This window comes from Girardinichthys multiradiatus, chromosome 14, assembly GCF_021462225.1.
Source record: "Girardinichthys multiradiatus isolate DD_20200921_A chromosome 14, DD_fGirMul_XY1, whole genome shotgun sequence".
NCBI lineage: Eukaryota > Metazoa > Chordata > Actinopteri > Cyprinodontiformes > Goodeidae > Girardinichthys > Girardinichthys multiradiatus.
The window spans coordinates 35,889,793-35,916,617 of NC_061807.1; the positions used below are offsets into that span (position 1 = coordinate 35,889,793).

At 40.6% G+C, this 26,825-nt stretch overlaps 4 protein-coding genes and 1 long non-coding RNA gene across 8 annotated transcripts in view; 3 read left to right on the forward strand and 2 right to left on the reverse strand.

The window, feature by feature from the left end:
• Positions 1-111: 111 nt before the first annotated feature.
• On the forward strand, positions 112-8,239 carry lpcat4 (lysophosphatidylcholine acyltransferase 4). Of its 2 annotated transcripts, XM_047386008.1 has the most exons (14): positions 449-487; positions 884-1,009; positions 1,128-1,491; positions 2,674-2,786; positions 3,347-3,407; positions 3,633-3,691; positions 4,607-4,641; positions 5,583-5,637; positions 5,881-5,963; positions 6,312-6,437; positions 6,540-6,696; positions 7,246-7,338; positions 7,445-7,580; positions 7,673-8,239. In XM_047386008.1, the coding sequence occupies exons 3-14, from the start codon at positions 1,194-1,196 to the stop codon at positions 7,840-7,842; spliced, it is 1,386 nt and encodes a 461-aa protein (XP_047241964.1). In that variant the 5' UTR covers positions 449-487; positions 884-1,009; positions 1,128-1,193; the 3' UTR covers positions 7,843-8,239. The 2 variants fall into 2 exon arrangements, with proteins under 2 accessions (XP_047241963.1, XP_047241964.1); XM_047386007.1 differs by lacking the exon at positions 884-1,009 and having other exon boundaries at positions 112-487.
• Positions 8,186-14,270, reverse strand: LOC124880710. The gene is made up of 6 exons (XM_047386005.1): positions 14,205-14,270; positions 13,422-14,114; positions 13,250-13,323; positions 12,655-12,803; positions 11,124-11,213; positions 8,186-9,810 (listed from the first exon to the last, which is right to left on the reverse strand). The coding sequence occupies exons 2-6, from the start codon at positions 14,099-14,101 to the stop codon at positions 8,215-8,217; spliced, it is 2,589 nt and encodes an 862-aa protein (XP_047241961.1). The 5' UTR covers positions 14,102-14,114; positions 14,205-14,270; the 3' UTR covers positions 8,186-8,214.
• Positions 14,271-15,674: 1,404 nt separating this feature from the next.
• nop10 (NOP10 ribonucleoprotein homolog (yeast)) lies at positions 15,675-17,774 on the forward strand. The gene is made up of 2 exons (XM_047386406.1): positions 15,675-15,893; positions 17,457-17,774. The coding sequence occupies exons 1-2, from the start codon at positions 15,840-15,842 to the stop codon at positions 17,595-17,597; spliced, it is 195 nt and encodes a 64-aa protein (XP_047242362.1). The 5' UTR covers positions 15,675-15,839; the 3' UTR covers positions 17,598-17,774.
• Positions 17,775-19,575: 1,801 nt separating this feature from the next.
• Positions 19,576-25,002, reverse strand: LOC124880513. Its single transcript, XR_007041371.1, has 3 exons — positions 24,898-25,002; positions 22,178-22,420; positions 19,576-20,044 (listed from the first exon to the last, which is right to left on the reverse strand). It is a non-coding gene; the product is annotated as an uncharacterized LOC124880513 (long non-coding RNA).
• Positions 24,838-26,825, forward strand: part of LOC124880512 (solute carrier family 12 member 6-like) — a 33,128-nt gene continuing 31,140 nt past the window's right edge. For all 3 annotated transcript variants that reach the window (XM_047385664.1, XM_047385665.1, XM_047385666.1), the window contains exon 1: positions 24,838-25,144. In XM_047385664.1, coding sequence (XP_047241620.1) covers positions 24,916-25,144 — 229 coding nt within the window. In that variant the 5' untranslated portion in view covers positions 24,838-24,915. The remainder of the gene's footprint in view (positions 25,145-26,825) is intronic.

Consider the following 26,825-nt stretch of genomic DNA (forward strand, 5'->3'; position numbering starts at 1 on the left):
CCCACCCTGAATGGGAGTGTACCGACCTGCGTGTATGAAGGGGCGGAGCAGGTGAGGAGAACATACAAGACAGACAAGGTGGAGAAACAATGACAGGTCTGAGTTCAGCGTTGCGGCTCACGTTATGATTAGGACAGAAAGCCGTAGTGTCAGTTTTTAAGTTTCTTGTGAGTCTAGGGTCTCGCGCTCTATCAAACGTTTTCACCGCGCGCGCCTCTGCCTCTTTCAGCGTCTCTTTTTAAAACTCAAAGGCGCGAGACAGTTAACCCGAGCTTGTTAAGAAAGAGTCCTGACTTAAAAGAGGTTTTTAAAGAAAGCGCGCCTCTCTCTTCGGAGAACTCCTCTTCACATTTTTAGGGAGATTTTAAGCTGAACTTGTCTGCTGTGGGTCGCAACCATGGAGAAACACGACTGTTCCTCAGCAACCCAGGAGTACCCACATCCGTTTATCTACGAGGTGAAGCTGACCAGAGCACAGAGGATCAGGGTAATCTGAGTACTTTCATCTTGCGAATACAAATAGAAAGTTTAGAAAGTTCTGCTATAAGTAGTATAAACTTTTATTTTAAATTCAGTAAAGGGAAAAATGGTATTCAGTCGCTTAATTAAGCCACCTGAAACTAATTAGCGTGTATATAAATATATTTGTATATATGCTTGTGTGTTCTGTAATGCCATTGTTCTCACTGTGGTGCGAAATATACTTTACTTTCTGACAAGCCTCTTCTGAAGAAACTGTTTTCGTTTGTCACCACTTTTTAACGTTTTGTTGTTCTGTAACTTCTGAGCCTTGATCAGCCGCATCTCATAAAGAAACAAGGCAGCATTCAGAAAACCTTTTAAACTAAACAAAGTAGCCAAGTCATAAATGTCTCCATCATAGGCAGGTGTGACTGATAACAGCATGACGCAGAGTTGCTGAACTCTGACAGGAACATGGACAAGGCAGGGCGGGCTGGTGAAGCAGGACGTTGTTACTGTACAGGATTATCCAGCTTTATTGTTTCAGGTGTTGGGTGTTCATAAGTCATTCAGAAGAACTTATTAATTTCATATTAGAATGTCTAGCTTATGATTGTAGCTAAAATAATTCTTCTAATATTGATGTTTTATTTCTCATGCCTTAGGGAATCCTCCTGGGCAGCATCCTCGTCCCTCTACGTATAACGCTGGCGGCCTTATTTTTCCTCATCATGTGGCCCATTGCCCGGCTCAGATTGGCAGGCCTTTCTAAAGAAGAGCGTGCCCGACCCGTCAGAGGCTGGCGCAGCTGGCTTTTCCACCCTATCGTCTGGCTCCTGAGCAGAGCTGTGTTCTTCTCCCTGGGCTTCCTGTGGGTCAAAGTGAAAGGTCGCAGGGCCGACCTGAAGGAGGCGCCGGTCCTGGTGGTGGCACCCCATAGCAGCTTTCTAGACATGCTGGTTCTGTGCCCAACCCAGCTGGCAACCGTTGTGTCGCGGTCAGAGAACACAAGCTTGCCCGTCATAGGAGGTAAACGGGTGCACTCTTATGATTCTGACACATTCACGAGGTTGGCAACGCTAAAGCATGGTTAGCTGACTTATTCTAGTAAAACCCAGTGAAGAACTGGTTTATTGTTTACAACTAGAGACTCAAGCCTTTAGGTGTGTGAAGGCAAAATCTTTTCTCTAATCACTTTGTCTCACTGTCCCTTCAAGCAAAGGTCTCGGTTTTACCTTAATTATAGAAACAAACGCTCGTTAATATCCAACATTAGAAATGCTGGTGAGGATTTTAAGACGTAGCAGAGCTAATGGAGCAGGATTTATAACACCAGCTGTCAATGTAAGAGCTGACTGCGTTAATAAATGGAGTCATAAACAGGGTTTGTAGATTTAGCTGGAAATGGTGTTTGCAGGCATTGCATTTAGTGCATTTACTCATATTCACTACCTGATGGTTGTTATTGAGATAAATGGCTAAATATTGGAAACAGTCATGAGTTCTACTGCTGACATGATTTTCATTTTTATTAATGTTCACACTAAGTGTTACTGTGTTCATCTTAAACTAGTAGGAAATCAACTCGTGGGTTTTTAGTCCTGGTGGTCACAGCCTTTTGTTTGGTGAAAATGGGTCTTTGCTCTGGCTTAACAAAGAGCTGAGATACAACTGGGTTTAAGTTGCCAGAGCTGGTGCATTCAGCATTTTTTTATTTTTTTTTTTAAGCAGAATAACTCTTGTAGCTCCATGGTGATAAACTAAACATTGCTGTAGCCCTTGAGTCTGTTGGGCTTTGTTTGTATTTACAACTTTGACTCCATATCGCAGTCCATTCAACCAGGTCAGAACTGGCTTCGACAGCTGCAGACAGGCAGGACTGAGGGATTTATTCCTGTTTGCAGATGTCCAGATTGCTTGATACTCATTTAGACCAGCCCATACACACAACTTAGAAACCTTACATTAAACTCTTCCGAACCAGAGCAGTATTTGGCGTAGCACAGTCAGACGACCCAGAAATATTCAGAGAAGTTCAAAGATAAACAAATGGCTTCTTCTGTTAGTATCTAATCTGCTCTGGAGGCCTCTTCCACTTCCCACCTTGCCGTATTTGGCATTATATTCTGCAGACACTCCCTTTTTTTTTTCTTTATTCTGATTTGATGTAGTATAATTAGTTTTTCATACTTTTGATCATCTGTATTTCAGCTCTGCTGGAGTTCAACCAGTCTGTGCTCGTGAGCAGGAAAGATCCGGAGTCGAGGAAGAAGGCCGTCACTGAGCTCATCGAGAGGCTGACCTCTAAAGGCTACTGGCCCCAGGTAGGATGTTCTGTGGGCGGTCATTTGCAGAAGATATCAGAGGAGATGTATACTTCTATCACCAGTGGAGTTCTTTTATTTCAGACTATCCCGCCAGACTTTGCAACATTTACTGAGGAGCAGCGCTAGTATAAAAGCTAAAAGAACCAAATATGCTGGGCCATCACAGTGTGTGGAGGTCTGTCCTTTTCACAAATGGAAATGTTTCCAGACAGGGAAAAAGTGTTCTAGCCAGGTTTCAGCTGGCGGACTCTCAGTACGCAGCAGCAGGTTGGGGAGGGGAAGTATTACTTACTGTTCCACACAGCCAATAAAACTGTAGTCTCTCCCGGATTTTGTCTGGCAAAACATTTGGACCTTTTTAAAGCCTTGGTTTACCAGATACTGGTCTGTCCCTATAACCACAATTATTATGTGCAAGCTGGTGGTTTAATAGAATCGCGTAACTATTCTTTGGCCTCAAAATAGCCTGTGATTCAACTGGATTGCTCTTAAAATGCTATTGATGTGCTATCACTGGATTTAATTCACATATTAGGCAACTTTTGCTTATTTTCTAGATGCTCATGTTTCCAGAAGGAACCACAACTAATGGCCGAGCTCTCATCAAGTTCAAGCCCGGTAGGTGTCTGCAGTAAAACAACACCTCAAACGGAAACATAATGTGCTCCTGAGCAGACTGTCCTGTCTGGTTTGCCTGACCTGGTCCTGGCTGTCTGTTTCTACAAGTCATTCAGGAACGACTAAAGGGCTGGAGCTGCATTTTCTTGTTTTTACTACTTGATGACGTGGTACATTTCACAAGCATTTTTCTCTTATTATGATGTCATTGTCTCCTGATATCAGGTGCCTTTCTTGCTGGAGTCCCTGTCCAACCAGTACTTCTGCGTTACCCAAACAAACTGGTGAGTGGACTACGCAGGGATAAGGGTGTTAAGGCCAACATTCTCGTGAACCAATAATTAAATCCCAAAGTTTTGACTGTTCTGTTGTGACATGCATGATGACGTGCAGGTCTCCAAACACTTTCCAGCATCCATGGGGTTACCCCAAATAATTAAACGTTTAGCCTGACCACAGGAATGAAAGCTACAGCTGAGAAGCAAACCTTTGTGTTCTAATAACCGATGCTGAGTGTTGCTGAACCAGACACCAAATGTAACAAAAGGCCTCCATAGTTTCTGCAAATGACCCACTGGTTGTCAGTGCTGAATGAGTCGGATCAGTCACTGACCTTTGGTGGGTCTAACCAGAACGTTTGGCTGTCTTCATGGTTGGAGAGCTTTAGAAGGAAGAGACCACATAAAGGGAGCAGTGTGTGAAGTTATAAAGTGATTCCTGTAAAAACAGGAAAATAAAATCCTTTTTTTGCTCTGTAGTGAAGCCTTCAGAGATCTCCTTAGATGTACCAGCAGAAGGAGAACAGCAGCACCTCATCTGTCCTTACCACAGTCCTTTTTTCTTCTGCCCTGTTTTTATTGGTCTTGTTATTTTGTTACTGCCTCATGTTATAGTTGCCTTATGCACACGTATAAATAAGCTTTGTGTAGTTTGGCAGATTCAGTCCTCTGTTGCATATAATACATCTTCCTTGTGACTTTCTTCCCAGTGTAATGTATCCAAATGGGCCTGTTTGTTAGTGTTTGCAATCATGTTTCTAAACATGATTGCAAACACGGTCTAGGCCAGTGTTTGCTTACTGCAAACATCACCGTGTCTAACACAGAGAAATGGGAGGCATTAAAAAATCCTTTAGTCTAAGATGAAACTCTGTTGTCCAGCTTATCGTGTTAATCAGTGTTTTTATGACTCTTCCTCAGGATACAGTTCGATGGACATATAAAGGAGCATCATGGTGAGTTCCTTACATGTTTGTTTTTGTCTGTTTTTATGATGTTTTGGACATCAATTTAAATCCACTGTTCTACCCCATGTGGAAAGTGTTTTGTTGCAAAGTTTAGAAAATAAAAAAATGTTTGTAATTTTAGTTTTAGCTATAAGGCTTGCCTAATAAATACTGTATATAGGATAGCCACTGCATGTATTACATGACTTAAAAAAGGTTCTAAACCGTTTTTGATTAAATGGCAGCAATGTCAGTGTGTTGGTATTAAAGTGTTTTCGACTTATACTCTTTATCCAATTAGCCACAAATATTCATTATGGTGGATCATTTAATCAGCTACGTTGGAAGTTATGCATTAAGTGTCTTCTTGGGTAAATGAGGCCGTAGTTACGGATAACACCGTAGATTTATAGACGTTTTAATATTAAAGGGATATTTAATAATTGTTAAGGTTGGGCTCTATTAACTCCTCATTGCCTGATTTAATATACAATTAAATCAACAATTGACAGCAGATTCCTGTGTACAAGTGTATTAAAGTTTGGGACAAAACAGAATAAGGGAATTTTGACATCCTTTTGAACAGATCAAAGTATGTGACTTTTTTCCAAATATACCAGGTGAATCTCAATAAATTTAGTAAATTCTACTGCAGTTTTTCAATTGAAATGATTCTGGTGTGATATCCTGGATTGCACGCATTCATTCATTTCATCCCGCTGCCTCATTTGGGGAAAAAAGTCTTGCAGTTTAGATTGCTTTGTACAACACTGATTTAATCTTTTTATAATTCAGTCTGACCAGTTCAACACCAATTATTTCGGCAGGTTGACAATTGAAATAGAAGTTGCTGTCTGATTAAATAGGTTCTGTCCCGAGTTTCTTATGATATTATATGTTAGGGTATTATGCATTGTTGCAATTACTGTGTATTGTTTTGTCTTCATTAGGACCGATGCACTGTGGCACACTGCTTCACAGTTTTACACAAACATGACTGTTGAGGTAAGACTAGATGAATCATCTGGTGTTTTTCTGCTCCCCTTACTTTACAGCACGGTCATAAATCGTGTGTGTATTCAAGGTGTGTTCTCTGTGGGCTGCATTAAAGCTGCAGCATTAATGATGCTGTTTTACTCCTCTAGCTGCCTTTTTTATTTATTTAACATCTTAAATAAAAATCTGCTTTAAAAAGCTAAAACTGCGTGTGAGTGAAATAAATCCCCTTCCTGTTTTATCGTCCTGCAGTTCCTGCCTGTTTACAACCCTTCTGAGGAGGAGAAGCGGGACCCCAACCTGTATGCAGACAATGTTCAAAAACTCATGGCCATGTAAGGAGACAACAGATCATGCAGAAGTCCTTTATTTTGGAGCGTTTAGCCAGACTCGAGCGACTGTCGAGCGTATCGATAATACAGCAACTCATTTTATTGGAATGTACCACTCCTGATTGATAAAGGCTCCCTCCTCTCAGCTTTAAGAAAGGTTTGCAGATGTTGTTGCAGATGGTGGCCACTAGATGTAGCAGCTAAGCCAGTTTTTTTTTTTTTTAGGCTCAAGTTCATGAGCTGTAAAAAAAAAAAAAAGTACACTTTTCTGTTCTGACTAAATTGTTCACCTTTTAACACTTAGTGAACTGATCCCTTTCAGGTTTCTAACCGTTATGTCCTGCTCTACAGGGCTTTAGGAGTCCCAGCCACAGACTATGTGATGGAGGGCAGAGTTCCTGTAAGCACACTAGGTGGTCTGTCTCTACCACTGGCATCTCCTGGCAGGGAAACTCTGTCTCTTCTGCGTAAAAATGGGTAAGAACTCTTCTCATGGTGAAATCTGTGAACCGAAGCAGTTTGGTATTTTTTTTAAATCACCTGTAATTTCTCTTCCTTAAACCTTTTTCTGCCTCCCAGACTGGAAGCACATGAAATCGAAGCGGCGCTGGCCAAAATCATTGACAGGTGTCTGTCCAGAGCTCAGAGCTCAAAGGCCAATGCAGACGAGCTCACCTCTATTTTTTTCCTGAAGGATAAACAAGCAGCCGTCTGTATCTGCAGCTTATACTCAAAGGTAAAAACGGTGCTGTGGGTCGGGCTGAAGTTTAAATATTTTACATTTTGCTCCATGTACTCATTTAGCAAATTAGCTGACCTGTCCTGTGTTTTGATGTTTTAATGTTCAATGGCAAGTTTGCTTTTTTTTTTTTTCTCATTTTACCCAAACCAGCATTAATGACAGTCCTGCTTCTGCATCAAATGCTTTCAAAAGATTGAAATATGACTTGATGAATCAGTTTTTAGCATTGTTCTAAAAAAAGACACATTATGACAATAAAGAGTTGCTGCTAAACATGACCTTTAGCTCTAGTACCGGTGATCTTCAGGGTCTCTAATTGTATGGGAAAGTATTGAATTTGCTTTGTGTATTTTTAAAGTATTGTACTCTACAATACTTTATTGTAGAGGACCATAAATTATTGTAGGGTACAATACAGCTTACGTATTCCGTGAATGTTTGGGTTATAATTTTAGCCAAGAGGAGGAGAACGAGTTGAAAAATAAAGTTTCAGAAAAAACATTTGATCATATGTGCACCCTCTTTATTTGTGTTCATCATTAGGATGAAACGGTGGACCTCAGACAGCTTTACTGCAGTGTTTCTGCTCTTATGGACTTCAGCAACTTCAAGGACCTGCTTCACACAGCTTTTAAGGTACGTGTCTTCTTTGTTTCACAGAAATGTGGTGGATCTGAAACAAACCTCTGGTGATCTGTTTTTAATGCTTCCCTTTGTTCTGTTTGCACAACCTACCTTCCAGTTCTTCGACCATGAGGGAAAAGGCAGCTTGAGTGCAGAAGAGCTCTCAGACCTCATGGGGGCGCTTTTTGGCATTCCTCAGCACAACACCGGTGCACTGTATGCTGAGGCCTCCAGTCGAGGCCTGCTTACGGAAGGTGCGCACTTGGACATTTTAGTTAGTTTGTTTGTTGATAGAATATGATCCTTTTGTGCCAGACTCAAACCAAGATGTGTAATTGTTTGACAGAAAACCTGCTACAAGTGCTGACAACCCACCCGACCTATCAGAGAGTGGTGAACGACTACCTGCAGCCTGAGGAGGTGGGCTCACAGCTGTTGCTCGCTCCTGCAGCCAATGGGAAGGCTGTAAACAACAACGTCAACGGGTCTCTCCACCACAACAAGAAGTTCAAATGAGTGTTTAATTGCTGCCGGTTTTATTTCAACTTTTTTCCCGATCATATCGGAACCAAACAAAGACGAAGAATATTTTTATGTGTTTGTACGTTGGACATTCTGATATTTCTGATGTATTTTAAGTTGAGCATCACTTGCACAAATGTGGAAACGCCTAAAGAGAAAGAATAATTTCCTCTGAAGTGATTCTGAAGGTCTTTTTATATTTACTGATATGTTTTTATCTTATAATAATTGCTTGTGTGTTAGAGGTTAATTTTGCTATTTATAAAAGTGTGTGTGTGTGTGTGTGTGTGTGTGTGCGTGCCAGAATAACTTAACACTGTAAAGTTAATGTAATGTATCTGATTTTTAAAGAGTGTGTTTATTTCATCAATAAACTGAGCTGTTTTGAGGATTCTTCGGGGTTATTTGTTGCTCTGTATGAAGCCAGGTTCCTCTTAAAGTTCTTCTTTCCTTCATTCTGAGTTTGTCCCCTCTCTGCTCTGATTCCCGGTGCTTTTTTGCTGGACTTGACCAAAGTCTTTCCACAGTCTCATTTGCGCCCCGTTTCCTCCTTTTAGGGGTATTGCATCTCTGCTTGTGCTTCTTTGCTTTACTTGCAAGGCCGAGCTGTTCTGTCTCCTCGTCTTTGGTCGGCTCTGTCCTTGCTTCAGTCTTGATCCTTAATCTATTCCCTTTCCTTTGTAAAACCTTTGGCTTTTGGTCACTGGGGTTGGCTTCCAGGAATGTGCTGCATTGCTGCTTAGGCATTTCACTCGACATTGGGTACATAAAGAGGGATGACCAGGGACCTATTTTAACTGTTTCCAAAGAGGGGAGCTTCTTTGTCCCGCTGGAGGGACAGTTTGGCTCACATTTGTCTTTCAGGGCCTTATGACTACATTGATTAACTGTTGGGTGTTTTTTTGATGTAATGGAGTGAGCAGGTGGACATTGGGTTCCAGAAACCTTGGCCTTCGGTATTTTGAACTCTTTAATAGGCTGGGTTGTTTCATGCTTATTCTCTCTTTTCTTTCCTCTTTCCATCAGACTCTGAGGTTGGCCTGGATTATCGTGCAAATTTACCCCCACTTCTCTCTTTAACGAGGACTTCGAGCCTTTGATTTTCCTTTGAGCCGACTGCACTCTCTCCTCTTTGTTTTTGCTTTGAGTTTTGCGTTTTGCAACCTTTGAAATTTCACCCCTCCCCTCCTCTCTTGGTTCTTGTATAGATAACCATTTCCTAGTTATCTCCATTCTTCTACAGAAATCGAGAGGTTTTCCTGTTGGCGCTGTACATTTCTGCCTTTTCCTTTTGAACGTTTTGGATTCATAACCTACTGTCAGTTCCTTTGCTTTATTGGGCTTCTTCTCTTTATAATCCCTCTGCTCTGTTTTAAATATCTGTCTTCTTACAGAGCCTTGTTTTCTTTGCTTTTGATTACTTGGTGACTTTCTCTGTGGAGTGAATTTATCAGCTGGTTTCCTTTCGGCTCTCAAAGCGTGACTCTGTCCATCTGATTTGTCAGTGTGGCCCTTCACCCCATGACTGCATCTGATGACTGTGCAGATCTTTGGGTTAGTGTTATGAATTCCTTTTTCTCTTGGTGTTTTTTGGCTGCGTGCTACTCTTTGTTTAGAACGTTTCTCTGGATTTATTTTATGAAGTCTAATCCTGTCATCATTAGCTTCCGTCAAATACCTACAGGTCATATCTTCTTCAAAATGATGATCAGGAGAAAATGACTCATACTGATCGGTTGATTTTCCTTCTAAGGGGGACTGCTGCAATGGAGAGGAAGAATGCCAGCCCTTCCTCAGTTTTTCATTGGCTGGCAAATCTTGCTCATTTTGTTCTGAGTTTGGTTCATATTCTGTGATCGGAGCACCAGAGCGTAGGTACTGAATTATTCTTTCAATTTTAGCAGGCGGTGGAGGGGTCTCTTTCTCGTTGAAAAGTGAGTCTGAACTCTCCTTCATCAGTGTCTGTAGGCCAAACAGGACCATGAGAAAGAGACATGTCAGTGACAGCTGAATAAAGTGATACATTTATTTCATATTTTTCCAAAATGTGCAATGAAATCAAACATCAAGGCCAATCAGTCTGTCTTATAAAGGTAAACATGATGTACGCTTGTTTTGTATAGTGCATGTGCATCGGGATCAAGAGTGTAAAGTGTCGGGACTCTGACTCTGAGTTTTGCTGTGTTGCCACAATTTTAAAGGAAAATTAGTAATCCCCTGATCGTCTTGGGCTGAAAGCACAATGCTCTATTCAGTCTATCTGTTCCTTCACCAGCTGCTTAATGAGCGTCAGTAGACAATACTCCAGCTAACCTGAACCTGGCCTTTGAAGGCCAGTCTATGAGCAGCAGCCTTCTGTATCTCATCTGACATTAAATCAGACTAAACTTTTCTTGTTGTAGGTCAGTAAGGATTAAAAAAATATATTTGCTAAATGCCAGAATAATAATAGAATGTATTTGTACTTTTTTCAAATGAAGAAGCTTAGACATTTCCTTAGAACTTGGTAGAATTGCTTTTTGAACTATATGACTTGGGTCAAATGTTTATAGTCTCTCACAATAATTTGGTGGAATTTTGGCCCATTCTTCCAGACAGAACTGATGTAACGGAGTCAAGTTTAAGGTTTCGCTCACAAACACCTTTTTAGCACTGCCCATCGGACTGATGTCAGGACTCTGTGACACCCCCATGACATGATGCTGCCACTGCCGTACTTTACAGCTGGTGTTCTTAGGATTGCAAGTTATATTTATTGTCTTTGTCTCTGTGTGCATTTGTAAATTGCATATTCATCTCTTGGACACAGAAACGTTTCTGAACACTATGATGGCGGGTCATTCCCATGGTGTTAACCTTGCATATAAATGTTTGAACAGAAGAATGTGGAACTTTGAGGTGTGGCCATAATTACATCCATTTAGGGTTAGAAACCTTAAATACTTTAAGCTCTTCATACTGTGGATGGTTGCAGGGGAACTGAAACAATGTTAATTATAAGGCTGTTGTAAGCGTCAACACAAAGTCTATGGGCTTGTTTATAGATAAGTTAGGATTCTACTGTGTGTTTTGTGCTGTTGGATGAATCTTATTAAGTGATTGTATTTGGGCCCAATACTGAAGCACAGCTGAATGTTTGTGTTCTTTGTTAAACTTCAAGGTAAAATTGCTAAGACATCTACAATAAACAGGTGATTTCCTTTTTAACAGACTACTTCTTATTCTTTTTTTATCATTATTTCAAGAACCTTATGGTCCGCCTATAACGTTCTTACCTCCAGGTCTTCCAGAGTATAGTGATCAAGGGGGTCCAGGTCTGAAGGAAGGAGGCAGCTCAGGTCGTCTGTGTCCAGGATCGACCCCTCCTGACAGTAAGAGATGACATCATCAAAGTTGCAGATTCAATAAAACAAGTAAAATTCCTTTGTTGTAAATATGAGTGCATAACTATCAACACTAATAATGGAAGTTTGGACTTCTGTTAAATGCCTTCAGTAACTTTTCTAATTTTGTTTATTCATTCTGTCCATTCAGTGTCCTGCCCTTACAAAATTCTTATGTTTTTACTTTTTCCAAATTCTAATATCAGACAAAGTTAAACACAAAATCCAGTTTTAAACAGATTATTTAATTTATTAAGGGCAAAAGGTCACAAACCTAGCCCTGAGGGGATTAAAGTAATTGTCCTTTGTGAACCCGTAAATTAACTGTGCTTAACCACATTTTTTGGAAACAGACATCACTTAAATAGAACCTGCCAGACAACATGAAGTAGGCTCAAAGATCTCCAAAACATGGAGCAGAGGTAAGGTTCGGTCTACCCAGATCCCTACGAGGGCTCTTCAACAACTCATTCAGGAGATCCCAAAAGAAACCAGAACAACTTGTTTCAGTTAAGGGCATTGTTCATGATTCAACAATAAGAAAGCCACTGGGCAAAAATGTCATCTTTGGGTCACAAAAAAGGAACACAAAGGACCATCTCACATTTGCCAAAAATCATCTTGATGATCCCTGAGACCTTTAGGAAATTAGTTCTGTTTTGGAGTGGCCTAGTCAAAGTAAGGCTTAATCCTTATTAAGAGGCTATGGTATGACATGCAGCCTCTATAATGACTGATCACCCTTAAAAACCCTGTAGCACAGGATTTTCCAAAACTACATTGTACTTCTGTCCATGTATATTGCACCTTACATATTTACCATTCACTCGTGCCACTGGTCAGAAAAGCACTTCCATTCTGTGCAGCTGATGATTTTTGCTTCCTTTACATATAAATAGAACCCAAGGCTTGTTTTTTTGTTTTCTTAAAATGCAAGCTGCAAGTTGAATCATGGACTCATCTAATCTGTAAAACATTATATTTCACTGTAGATGCAGAAAAACTGAAGATCCTTGCATGTTTGCACTAAGAATAATGATCTTTCTTAGAATTTGACTCAAAATGGTAAGCCATGCACTTCATGTGGATAAAAAAGTACTTTAATCAAACATCCCTTTAATTTTTTAACCCTTATCTGTTATTGTTTATCCTACTGATTGCATACATTTTTCTGAAGAGGTTTATTTGGGTATTTTAGAGATTTTTTTTCTATCTTTTTTGAGCCATCTGTTGACACTCAATGATTCAAACAAAATGAAAACTTATTGGATCAGTATATTGGACATTTAAACACATTCTAGCTCAGACTTACTCCTCTGCACTTTGCTTCAGAAAAAATAAGTGAAATAAAATAATAATAATCTACGTTTCAAACTGAGTCTGTAATTTCACGGACATTATGTAAAAAAAAAAAAAAAGAAACCTTGGGACAGATGGAGTTGGGGACATCCTGGTTGTCCTCCCTGGTCCAATGTGTTTGAAGTTGATCCTGAAAAGCAACCAGGGGTTCTGAAGAAACGTGGCCTCCTCGTATCTTGGTCTTGTATGGTGTAAACATTTGGGGATGTTCTTCTGAGAGAAACAAAGAGCAGCAAAACCAGTAGCGGTTCTGGTATGAAAGGTGCCACAGGCAGGATTTTCCTTCATCCACCGCTACTCTTTTTTTGTTGTTTTCACAAATGGAATAAAGGTGTCATAAATAGCCAGGTGTGTTTTAACCCGGCTCTATTCTGTGAAGAATGATTCAGATAAGCTCCAACTAGATGTTAAACCTGAGATGGACTCTGAGAAATATCCATTATATTCAGCACTGAATCAAGAACTCCTAACATGCAACAGCGTAGTCTTGCACTGCTGACACAGTGCACACACACTCCCATTGACTTGACATAAAGATAAGAAAAAGTACTTTTGCTGATATTTTCCCCCTGAGGCGGGCCACGCTGGGCAGAAAGTCACGTCGCACAGATGAAAAATCCTCAGCTGACAATAATTTCCATAAACCTTGGATGACTGACCTGCCTTGTTAGGCCACTTGTCCTCTGATGTCGAAGAATCATTCTGCACCATGCTCTCTCTTGTCCTATAAACCCTACAGTCCAGATTCAGCACATAGACACATTAAGCCACTAAGGACTCGTCCATTAAACCTACGTGACTAACATACTGTATGTTGCTTCTATTCCTTACAGTTCTGGTCTGCAGGTCTGGTTGACTGGCTCCATCATGGGGCACAGGCACCATCTGGGACAACCTTCAGGCCTGAAGAATAATTGGCGAGAAGGGAAATATGCTTCATGACAGAACTCTGGGATCTTGATCAGCATACAGGGGCCCGAACTGAACCCAAACTGAGGTGAGTTGGACTGGAAACCCATATTCATCATGTGGGAGGCTCCAGGAGCTCTGGGGCTAAACTGGATTGGAGGAAGACTATCCCAGACCCTTGGACCAGAAGGTGAAAAACTGTGAAATTTCTGTGGAATGGGATAAACAGCAGGAGGAAAATCTTGCAAGGGTGGGCTCCACATTGTGCCCTGGAAGGGGCTCATCACGCCGAGGAAGGGATTACACATCACTGGTCGGTTGTTTTGAACATAATCAACGGTCCCCCTGAGCGTCTCTGCAGCTGTCGGTGAAGATGGTGTTGTAGAGGTGTCCATATTTATATGGTGAACCTCATAAGAGCAAAAAACCTGCTCTTGGTAGATTGAATGACTTGTTTGAGGTGCTGGTTCAAACAGAGTGTGGATGTCTTCCATCCCCTGGAGAAGAGAACTGCCTGTTGAAACCAGAGGGCAGAGCTGTGGGGAGGCCTGGGCTCCATCATCTACGATGGATTCTGGTAGACGGGTAGGCACTGATTCCATTGTCTAGCTGTTTCTAAAATGAGGAAAATATAGTTAAAAACTTCAGCAGATGAATAAGAATTTTAAAAAAAAATGTGTTTCTGAGTATTTTATGATGCTATACCTTCCGGCGTGTTGTGGGGTTTTGTGCTCTTGTCTGCCAACATACACTGACATTTGAAAGCAAAAAAACAAAGACTGTGAGTTTAAAAGAGGATAAACCAAGTCATGACATGCATGCATATACAGTGGATGGGAAAACACCCCAGGTAAATATATGCTGCATTACTGGAAAGTATTGGTTGTGTTTTACTTGTAATAATAAATAATAATAATAATAATAATAATAGATGTAATTTGTACTGTACTTTATCACAATCTCAATGAGCCTACAGTAATTTCAAAAATAATGATTAAACTAGAAATAAGAAATAATAACCGACTATAAAAGATTAAAATTGTGATGACAGTCTCTTGTATTCTTCAGAAAGGGATGCTATAATGATTCCTTTTTTTTTCCAAACGAAATCCAGACCACAGATCAAAATGTTAAGTTTGGCACAATAACAACACTGGGCATCCCCAACACAACACCATGCCCACACTGAAGCATGATAGTGGCAGCATTATGCTATAGAGTTTTGATAGAACTGCTGTTTTTGTAAATATATATGAAATTAAGAACGTTTTGGACCCAAAATGTTTTTTTCCACATTTAAACCCATAAAATTTCACATTTAGGGTGAAAAAAGTTCTAAAATGATATATCTTGGGCTCCCTTTTTTAACATTCCTCTTTCTCGTATCATCAGATGTGATTTAATGTGATTTAAGTTACTTTCAAAGAAGCTGATGCTGCAACAATTTTTTTTTTCAGGAGTTTTGGTTTAATTGTAGAGTTGAAGAAAACTGCTACTTCTACTGAAAATTTTACAGTATATTCCACCTGACTGTTAAAGTATAGCAGACACACAGATTCCCTTCTACGAACAAACATAATATTAAGTGTCCAAACCGCATAAGACTACTTTGTTAAATCAGTTTCATGCATTAAGCAAAACCACTAATTCCTTGTGGAGTTTTGTGTCCATTTCTTGACACCTTTATACAGACATCTAGTAGGCAAATAATGCACAGCATGATGAATCAATTCTCATGGGCTTACCTTTCCTGTTTGGGTTTAATCGCCTTCAGCCAATGCTGGATCCAAAACTGGATTCATTTTTAATTTATTCAAAAGTAAACAGTTGTAGTTTATTTTCGACTCTCGGAATTGAAACCAAAACACTCCATTGACTACTTGTCATGGATCAAAGCTGTGAAACATTTATTTATTCATTTATAATTATGTATATTTTTCCTTTTTTTATTTTGAACACTGACCAGTGGTTTATGTTCATGGCTTTTCTCATTACTCAGTAATTTTATTTAGTTTAACGTATTTAAGTGTTTATGCTTTTTTTAATAAAACGGTACAAATTACTCTACTTAATAAATAAATGAATTAACCAGAAGGGTTTTCAGGTAAATTATTAGAAATGAAGGGTGATTGCGCCACAATTACACATTTACAGCTGTACAACATCTCCCAGGGTGCTTTGCGGCCTGAGCCGGATATCCGCTCCTTCTGTGTGAGTTTGAAGAGACCCTTGTAGCACGTGGGATTCGCGTTTACGCAAAAACTTCAGCTTTTTCCCGACATTTGAAGTCTTTTTAACCTTATTCCAGCCTTTAAAACCTAAAAGCGAACCCTCGCCGTGATGTTTCTACAGTTTTATCTCAATGAGAACGGAGACAGAGTCTACACTCTGAAGGCAAGTAGCTCCGTGTTTACATCGCTGACTTGAACATTTTACCATGATGGCAGCAGTGTGTTCCCCTTCAGCTTCTTGTCCGCATCTGATTGGTATGTTTTACGTTTTGAGGGACGTAGACGTGAGTTGTTTGTTAAGTATGGGGCACTTCAGGAGGAAGAAAGAGCAAAGAGAAGCTAATTGCTACCAGATCGAGTTGGTAACAAACAAGCAGCTCAGGTAGCTAACTTCGCTTTAATTGTTAATGAAAAAGCAGAGATTTATTTGGTGTGGTTTGTTTTTATTGGTCTTTCTTTTTCTATTGCACATACGTTTTTTTTTTTAAACAAATACAAATCTGAAGTGTGGATTCGGGCCACCTGAGTCGGCACATTGTAGAATCACTTGTAGTTACATTTCGACGTCTTTTGGGTTATTCCTCTACCAGCTTTATGCATCTAAAAGAGGAGATTATTGCTGTTTTTTTTTTTTGTAAATAAGCTTCACCTCAGTGAGCGACAAACAGCTATTTTCAAGTCATCCTACAAATTCGCAATCACGTCGGGTTTAGGATTTGACTAGGCCGTTCCTGCACATGAAAAAAATCTTGGATCTGTATAATTTTATGCAAGCTCTTGTTTGATGTTTATCATTAGCTCTGATCGGTTGCCATGTTACTGCTGAAGAAAAGCATCGCTATAGTGCAATACTGCTACCATCTTTACGTGTTTTGCAGGAAGGACAGAAGGTTAAATTGATGTCACTTGACATGACAACCCTCTTCCACATGTTTGCTGTGTCTTCTATTTGGCTATGGCTGACTACAATCAGGACTTTTTTGGGGGCTTTTCTTGCTACTCCCAGAGTTGGGTGTGCAGTGGTAATCGTTGTCATGCCAACAGATTCTCCAACCTGTTACTATTGTTGGTCTATCAAATAAAATCCAAACGTTATACACTGATGTTTGTGTTTCTGCCAAAAGGTGGGAAAGTTTCAAGGAGCATGAAGACTTATTCATGGCAACTGTATATAAAAAAAACCAAACATTTTTTCAACTGGTGGCACACATTGTTGAGCTGGTTATTCATGTCTCCTTCAATCTACGCACATAAATGTGTGTATTTCTAGCTTGTTCTCCCAGCTGATTCAGCCAAAACATGAGGGAACTTCGTTGTAAGAATCCAGTAAGAATAAAACCTGTCTTAAAGATGCTTTGATTTGCTCACAGCACCAGATATACAGAATAATGTATCATTATTCTGTATCATAATACAGAATAATGATCAAATAAATTACAGGAAAATGCTGCTCAAGTGGTTTTACATGAAAGAAAAGAAACATTTTGTTTGTGTTTCAGTTACACTTGATCAAAAACTGCTATTGGTTTTGAATTTTATTTTTAAATACACCCAGCAAAGAGTGTGAATCAGACCTATGCTGTTCTGAATGTATTTTTTATTTTAAGAATAAATAGTTTATGAATCTTATACATTGTCTCTCTAATGATATTGTTCCCCCACCAGAGTCAATAAATATCCTGTTTTTTTTGTTGTTTTTTTTTCTCTCCTCCTTGTCCACCAACAGAAGGTGACTCCCGAAGGGCAGCCCACCAGCTCGGCCCACCCGGCTCGCTTCTCCCCCGACGACAAGTTCTCCCGCCACCGCGTGCAGCTGAAGAAACGTTTCGGTATCCTCCTCACACAGCAGCCCAGGCCTATTCTGTGAAGGAGCCTCTGTGGAGAAACGGCAGGATGGAGGTGATGGTGGGACTGCAAGGGGAAGAGGAAGACGACTCCTGGGTTGGATTCAAAAAGACTGGATTGTTGGAAATGGATGTTTAGTTTTTACTTATAATTATAATTTTTTTTTCTGTACTGAATAAAATGATGCAAATATTTTCTATTTGGTTGTCTTTGTGTTTGGAATTCAAACTAAGGTGTAGCTAGTAAAGTACTTTTTTTTTTTTTTTTCCATATAGTACACAGAAACAAACAGAAAATATCAGACATGATATTTTGAATCATTCACTGAAGCAGACTCTGGTGCTTCTGGTTTTTGGATATTCAGCTGGATGTGTGGATATGAAGGACAGGACAGTGGCGACATCAGATGGAGGAACCACGAGCTCCTGCCCTACATTATTAACCTGAACCATATCTATAAGGTCAATGCAGTCCTAAAAAAATGTTTTTTAATAGATATGAACAGCATCAACTAAAGATGATACTACATTTTACAGTATGTGAAAATCTGAAGTACTGAAAAATGAAGGGTTTTTCAAACTAATTTATGTTTCAAAGTCATCTATCTTTGATTTGCCACAAGAAATGTTTGTCAGACTTATACATTTTTTGTTATTTTTAATTTACTGACTAAAAAGCAGATAAATTCCCACTCCTAGCAATCAAACAGGTAACTTAACTGCTTTTAGGCCTCCAGACCTTTAGAGTAGGGTTTTAACTTGGGTCTGGTTTATAAATGCCAGATAAAACTTATTTAGCTTTTTTTTTTATGTCACCCCTTACAAACTGAAAATCAGAATTTGTATTATTGTACAAAACCCAACAGCAGGCTTTTCTAAGAATCAAAGATTTAAACAGCTGATACAAAATGTCAAAAAGCACTGTATAAAACATGTTAAAGTACAGATTTAAAGGGCAAATTTCATTCAAATGAGCGTTTACTTTTAAAATGTGATCTTCAATCTCATGCTTCAGTCAAAAAACGTTTATTAGCCAGAATCTGATTAGAAGCTGCTTTGAACTAAAGTTTTCAGTCCTGATTTATCAAGCCACTTTTGAACCAGAAACAGCGGCAGAAGTGCCTGACCTGGGCTACAGAGAAGCAGCACTGGACTGTTGCTCAGTGGTCCAAAGTACTTTTTTCGGATGAAAGCAAATTCTGCATGTCATTCAGAAATCAAGGTGCCAGAGTCTGGAGGAAGACTGGGGAGAAGGAAATGCCAGAAGTCCAGTGTCAAGTACCCACAGTCAGTGATGGTCTGGGGTGCCGTGTCAGCTGCTGGTGTTGGTCCACTGTGTTTTATCAAGGGCAGGGTCAATGCAGCTAGCTATCAGGAGATTTTGGAGCACTTCATGCTTCCATCTGCTGAAAAGCTTTATGGAGATGAAGATTTCATTTTTCAGCACGACCTGGCACCTGCTCACAGTGCCAAAACCACTGGTAAATGGTTTACTGACCATGGTATCACTGTGCTCAATTGGCCTGCCAACTCTCCTGACCTGAACCCCATAGAGAATCTGTGGGATATTGTGAAGAGAACGTTGAGAGACTCAAGACCCAACACTCTGGATGAGCTAAAGGCCGCTATCGAAGCATCCTGGGCCTCCATAAGACCTCAGCAGTGCCACAGGCTGATTGCCTCCATGTCACGCCGCATTGAAGCAGTCATTTCTGCAAAAGGATTCCTGACCAAGTATTGAGTGCATAACTGTACATGATTATTTGAAGGTTGACGTTTTTTGTATTAAAAACACTTTTCTTTTATTAGTGGGATGAAATATGCTAATGTTGTGAGATAGGAATTTTGGGTTTTCATGAGCTGTATGCCAAAATCATCCATATTAAGACAATAAAAGACCTGAAATATTTCAGTTAGTGTGCAATGAATCTAAAATATATGAATGTTCAATTTTCATCATGACATTATGGAAAATAATGAACTTTATCACAATATGCTAATATTTTGAGAAGGACCTGTACATGCTCCAGACTTGACATGCAACTCAGAAATTCAATTCAAATTTGAAAATATTTTATTAATCCCAAAGGGAAATTAAATGTTGTTGTAGCTCATTATGTAGGTTTCTCCAAAGAGCCGTTGTAGATGCTGATGGATGTGGGCAGGAAGGATCTCCTGTAGCGCTCCGTCTTACAGCAGATCTGAAGAAGTCTCTGACTGATGACACTCTTGTTGTATAATAGTCTGATGAAGAGGATGCTCAGGGTTCTCCATAATGTTCTTCCTTTTATGAAGAATCCTTTGCACAATGAGCTCCAGAGGTTCCAGATGAGTCTGCAGTACAGATCCTGCCTTTATTAGTTTGTTGAGCTTTTTTAAGTCCCTGACTCTGATGTTGCTTCCCCAGCAGATGATGGCAGAAGAGATCACACTCTCCACAACAGACTTATAGAAGATATGCAGCATCTTGCTGAAAACAAGAAATTTACTTTCAGCCCAAGACAGTTTATTGCTTTCTGGACAAATAGCATTTTAAAATATAGTTTTTGACAATCAGGGAGCCAGTGCAGTGATCTAAGAAATGATTTAGATGTGATCCATTTTCTTGGTGTTTGTTGGGACTCAGGTGGCAGCATTTTGGATGAGCTGCAGCTGCCAGCACTAACTACTATGAAACCCTAAGGATGCATATTAACAAATAAAATTTAGCTTCTAAAACATTAAATGTCATCTCTTAATTGTATCTGCTGTAATGTTTCTTTTATTGTATTCACACTATTTTGTATTATTTGATTTTGTTCCTGAACGCAAGGCAGAAAGCATCGAAACCAATCCAAAAGAAATTGGTTATATACAGAAAAGCTGTTCTAGCTGCTTGAGACATTTATGGAAGCAAAGATCTAAAGCTGAAATATGGCAGATATTAACTGTGCGCAGAATAAAATAGAAAATATTTAACATCCGAAAATACACAGACACTATCCTCCAGAAGGTTGTCTCAGTTAAGTAATTGTTGTTACCCCAACAAAATAAACTTTATTTTAAAACCAGCTGTGATGTCCTAAATCAGAACTGCAAACTGGAATCATACATCCACAGTAAGTCAGGAAAACACCACAGGACAGAAACTTCTGCAGGTTTCTGGACATCAGGGCTCCTGCACAGCTCCATATGTTTCAAGACATAGATTTTTAAAAATCCCAGATTCATTTTTAAGGGTAAATTCAACGGTTTGCTATGAGCGCTTGGCAGAAATTGGGCCACAACTGTGGGGCCAGCAAAAAATATTAAACTATAGATAGAAGGATCATTAGGACGAAGGAAAGACAAGAAGGAAGATAAATGGATGGATAATAAGAAAACAGAGGAACTGATAATCAATAAATGTACTGATTGGGGGACAATAACCAAACGGATGAATGGATGGATTATAATGAAATGGAGGAATAAATGGAAGATGGATGGAAGAACAGATTATTGATGGTAGTTCTGTTACTGACTGTTGATCGAGGGTTGATAGTGGATAGGTCGAACACTGAACATTTTAAAAGTCAGTTTTTCTTTAATAAACATTCGTCATTTCGAGGATTAAGTGACACTACCTTTATTTGAATCAAAAACTCAGTAACTGAGCATGACGATTGTTGTGGTACTTCATAGTCTTTTATTGTTTTTAGAACAACTTATAGGAGTCCATGAGCCATTCTTTTCAGTTAAACTGTTGTTATGACAACGCTGTAACAAAACCTTTAAGAAGTGATAGGGTGAAAAAAACGTTCATTTCCGCTAGAATGTAAATAAGCACTACATTACCCAGCCGTGTCATTATCACGCATGCGCAAACTCACTGGAACGACGGCAAGGAAGTCAGGACCCGAGCAGCGCAATCGCGTGCTGTTTTTGATGGGTCGTTTGGAATAAATGTGCGGAGAAACTCCGGCACAGGAGCTACATGTTCAAAATAAAAACTGGAAACAGTCGTGTGTCGGAGGAGCACTTTAAGGGAAACCGGAGACAGGTATGTGTTTGCGCTGACTGGCAGGTAGATTGTGAATCATTTGACCGGGGAAATTGTCTTTGTGGGAGAGCGATCTGGAGGTTCGGAGAGTTGACGGGTTGCTCCTGCGTGGCTAGGCTAGTTGCACCGACTGAGACCTCCTCAACGCAGCTCTGTTCCCGCGGCTACCTCAGGTGAAACACCTTAGGTTTCCTCCTAGGTTTACAAAACTTTTGAATAAAACAATGTTGCATTCACCCTCCAGTTTTGGCCAGAACTGTAAGCAATACTCTGCAAATTATTTTGCCGGTTTTATTGCGTTAAAAACTCGCCGCTCAAATCGCAGCTTCCCCCAGAATTGATGAGGTGGTAATTCAATGTAACGCAACAGAACGCGGTTTGGACCAGCTGCTTATGGCTGCATTAGAACCAGTTCTGCGTAAAGGGGACGTGTTGACGGACCGGTTCAAGCCAGAATTATTATAGCTAGCCTAATTGGCTTAGAATGGCAGCTGAGTGGCGGGTTGCAAAGCGAGCATCATTGGCACCAAATGAATGTTCAGCATTAATCTGAGTGGTACTGCTTCTGCTTTATTGTATACATACCTACCACGTCTGTTTGCGTCATATAGTCATCATCGACATTATCCTCAGAAGCTGCAGAGGTACACAGGATGCTGACCGGTTCTGGTGCTGCTGTATGGTGTTCTGGGTCTGGATTTGGAGCAGCTCTCTGATTGAGAATCGGAGGCCTGTGAGGATTTGGCAGCCAGATGGGTAACAAGGCTGCACCCAGTTCCCAGAGGAAGTCTTCACAGTTTGACTGCAGCAAAGATGAGGTCTGAAGATCTAGATTTACATAAATGACAAACACTTGTGGATAAAAAGCGGCATATGTGTATCTAAACGGATTAGGAAAAAGATCACATAAATGTTGCTGATGGCTTTTAAGAATGGAAAGAAATCAGAGCTGTCAGAAGTGAGAACAAAATGTCATTAGACTTCTCGTCTGTGCTTCTGATGGCTGCTTTTTAGCTGGAAATCCAAGTAATCGCCTCCTCCAGGTTATTTGGGTGGCTGAGGTTCAGGAGGAAGAGCAGTCAGTCACAAGTCAGAGAGCTGATGGTTCTCAGTAATCTGAAGCCCACATCCTGATATTTCATGTAGATTTTTTAGGTGTGTCGTTCTGTTTGTACTACAGATGGGCCGATTGCAGAATTATGGCCAAGTTCCATTTTTTCTCAAGTTCTGACCTGGTGCTACAGATTGATAAATATTTCTGATTTGCTTTATGAAATGAAATGTTTGGTCTTAGCCTTTCTACCCTGAGTGGTTCTTGTAATTAGGAGCAGAGTTGGGGTCTTCACTGTCTGTTTGAGAGGGCGTTCACTATTAACTTCAAAATCACTATCGTCGTTTAAAATTAACATTTTAAGTTCTCTCTAGAATCTTATATTAGCGATTATGAAAAGTTAAAATTTCATAAGTAGGAAGTGGCGGCGGGTCAAAGCGACCAGCAGTCATCAAAGCCTAGCTCTCTCTTTTATTGCAGCCTGAGTGATCAGATCACATGCCTCCATAGAAAATACATTTTCCTTTCAATTTGGCTGTTTTTGCTTCGTCTGAGTTCAGTTTCATACACCTCCATGTTTGTGAAAATATCTCATTCTGATTGTCCATCCTGCACCGGCAGCCTTCATGCCGAAGAGAGTTGTGGTTAGTCCAGCCTGGTAGAGCTTAGGCAGGAAGCGATCACTCGTTGTTAAAAGATTGGATTTTAGTTTTGTTTAGTTAAGCTGAGAATTGTCCAATTTCAGTCACCAGCCTATTCCCCGGGTCCTTTTCTAGCTTGTATGGTTGAATGTTGTTTTTTCTGTGTAATGGACCTATTGGAGAAGGTAAAAAAATTTTTACAATTCATCACCCTTTTCCCTCTGTTTTCAGCTTAAACCCACCTGGAGATGGACATAAGACATTCCAGCAGTCACCTCTCCGACTCTGCTGTCATATTAACCATACACCTTTTTTCCCCTCCCTAGGAGCTGATTTTCTGTCTGAACTTGATGGAACGATTATTTATTTAGTTCTGGTTTGTGCAACATGTCAACCCTCCTACTCTGAATGTCGACACACCAGGCAACCTTTTTTTAATAAAGGGAACAACCTGCCTTGCCTCTGCATGCAGAGTGAGAGCTGGTACTCTCTGGCACAACCGGTTGGAACCGCTCTCCATTAATTATTAAATTATAATCCAAGTCCAAAGAAAGAGAGGGGACAAAAACAACAGTGCTGCTATATCTACTGACCTTTTTAGCTTTTCTCCCAGGGTGCATATGTAAATTGATACTTGATTTTGCACTTGGGGGGCACCGGGGACATCAGCGCGACTCATCCTGGTTGTTATTTAACACCTCAGTCAGTCCGCTGCCAGGTTGCTGTCAGAGAATGACGCCCTCGGTTATGAGCCATCCACAAGACGCTAAAGTTAGGTTTTATTTGAAGAACAAAGATAGTCTGAGGTTGTTGTTGGGGTTTTATCCGATGGAAAGGCATGTGGACATACTGTGAGCAATGCAGTGCTTGAAACTGTTGGTCATGGTCAAACAGAGGAGACATTGTGGAAGTCCTAGATTGATGATTTTCTAAAAGGCACATGACACAATACTGCTTGTTGCTGCTACTAACCTTAGAAAGACAAACTCAGAAATGCAGTTTATTATGCAGCTGTTAATGTTTTTATTTCACATGTAAGGATCCTACTAATATGTTTTTTCCCTCATGTCTTTCTGTTTCTCTCACACTCCTGTATCTCTCCCTTTAACCCCATCACTGATGTTCACTCCCGCTCTGCCCTGGCTGTGATCAACGGTAGGGAAAAACATTGTGAAGGCATTTTTTTTGGCCAAAATTAATGTTATGTTTGCTTAAAAAACCTTCAAGATCACAGCAACGCCTTATCAATACTTCCCACAGTTTGCCTCACATTATAATTTAAAGATTAGATACGTCTGTGCTAGCATCTCACTGAAAACAATCACATTGTGACCAGAATTAGGGGGGGTTTGGTACAAGAAGCCTGTTTTAAGAAGAACAACCAGTTTGCCTCAATGGAGTATTTCAATAGCAAAAGGACAAATTGTAGAGGTAGCTGTTACCTCTGCATCAGCTGGAAAATAGCCTAGCTCAGGTCAGCTCAGTGCTGCCAGCTACTCCCTGATTGGTCCCACCCTATCCCTATTCCTGCATCCCACACAGCCTAGACCCCCCCCCCCCCCCCCCCCACACACACACACACACACTTTCCTGTTTTTTTCTCTCTCACAAACCTCTCTAAGCTACCCGCCATGTCATCGGTCCGCTTCACGGTGACGCCCACCAAGGCCGAGGACCTCCCGGGACTGTCCGACACGTCGCCCGACATCAGCTCGCGCCCGTCTGCCCATGTTCGATTCGGCTCTAGGGAGAGCGTCAATCGGAGTGAGCCTGTGAGCGAGGGCTCGGGAGGTGTGACGACTGCTACTTTGGGAGGAGCGGGAGGGAATGACACGCCAGATTACTGCAGCGTCGACCAAGGTGAAACACACACCTATTCTCACAGACATAACGGGGTACTTAATCCTTTGGCCAAACATGGAAGGATTAATGGGAGTGACTAAACCTGAAAAAACAACCTAAACGTTAAGACAAAAGGAGACTTGGACATGGTTTTTGTCTGCAAGTTTGACTGAGGCGTTGGATTCAGGCGATTACACCAACCTTTTGTGTTTAAATGGTTTCCCACATCTGGGAAACACCTGACAGCAGGTTGTCTCTCGGAATTGTGGGTTTCATTCATCACAGTCCACAGCAGTAAGGAGTGCAGGCTCATCCCGCACTCCTTAGACCGGCCCAGTCAGGAGACTGACCTAAATCTAGTTGAGACAGCAAGGCAAAACCTGAAAGTTGATTTTTACATTTTCAGATGATGAATTAAATAATGAGAGCGACTAGTTGCCCTAGATTTTATTTATTGGTACCAGAGAAAAGGATGCTGAATACCAATGCATGCCACACTTTATGGATTTTTATTTGTGAAAAATGCAGCGAATCATGTTTTTCTACTCTTTTACAATTATAGGAAACTGCGTGTTGATCTACCACATAAAAACCCAACAGAATACATTGAAGTTAGTGGTTTCAAGATGATAACAAGTTCATAGGGGTGTGACCACTTTTGCCAAACGATGCAACTCATATCTTCATGTCGGTCTGTTTATAATTTTGCTGTTCATCAAATTAGTAAAGTTATTGGAAGTTCCCACCTGAAAAAAAGGACGATGTGGCTCACAAAGTTTCCCAGGAGTCTTGGTAGGAAAACGTTGGTTTTAAAGAGATTAGAAGCACAGTAATTAGCGGCTGATCTTTTGGTGGAATGCTGATTTCAGAGCCATTTGGTTTTAGTTCTTCACACGGCAGCGTAAGCAACTGCTGAGCTTCATAACTACTGGTGATCGGATGTATGCTATTGTGAGCATAGTTCTTCCCACCTTCAGGATGGATGCTGATTCACTTCCTGCTGGCTGCCAATAGAAACCACCTTCTTATGTGGAGTCACTGGGAATTGATTTATAACAGAACTGTCAGAGAACTCATTAAGCAGCCCGTTAAATGAGATTTATCAGAGAGTTTACCCCTCTGACTCATTTGAGTCAACAGTTGTCATGCTGAGGACAATACGCTGCTATTTAAAAGCAAACAAGAATAGCTGTGTAAGATGTAACTGTATTAGCACACTGATCCACTTAAGCAGCTACATTGTTATGAGGATGCCCTGCGCTGTTTAATAAGCTTCCATAAATAGACACTGAGACAGTTAATCCGACTGGGTTTCAGTCAGGCTGTTGTGATGCAGTGGTGCTTTCTACAGCCCGTCTGCATTTCTGTCTCCAATCGTCCCAAAATAAAAGAAGAAGAAAATATGCTGACAGTGATGCTACTGAAGCAACGGAGTCAGGTTCCTGAAGTGCTTACAGGAGAAGTCAGGATGGATGGTTGACCAGCTCTTTCTCAATGATTCATTCATGAATCATCTCCGAAACCATTACAGTTAGCCAATAAAGCTGATCGAACAAAAGTCTGCTTCAATGGCTGATCATAGAAAGGCCCTGCATGTCGGGAGGAGGAGAAGGCCTTCTTTTCGGGAACTCTCACAGAGACAAACAGCTGTGTCCCTTTGCGGTCAGCCAGCTGTAGTTCAGCAGCTGTGGCTCTGGGA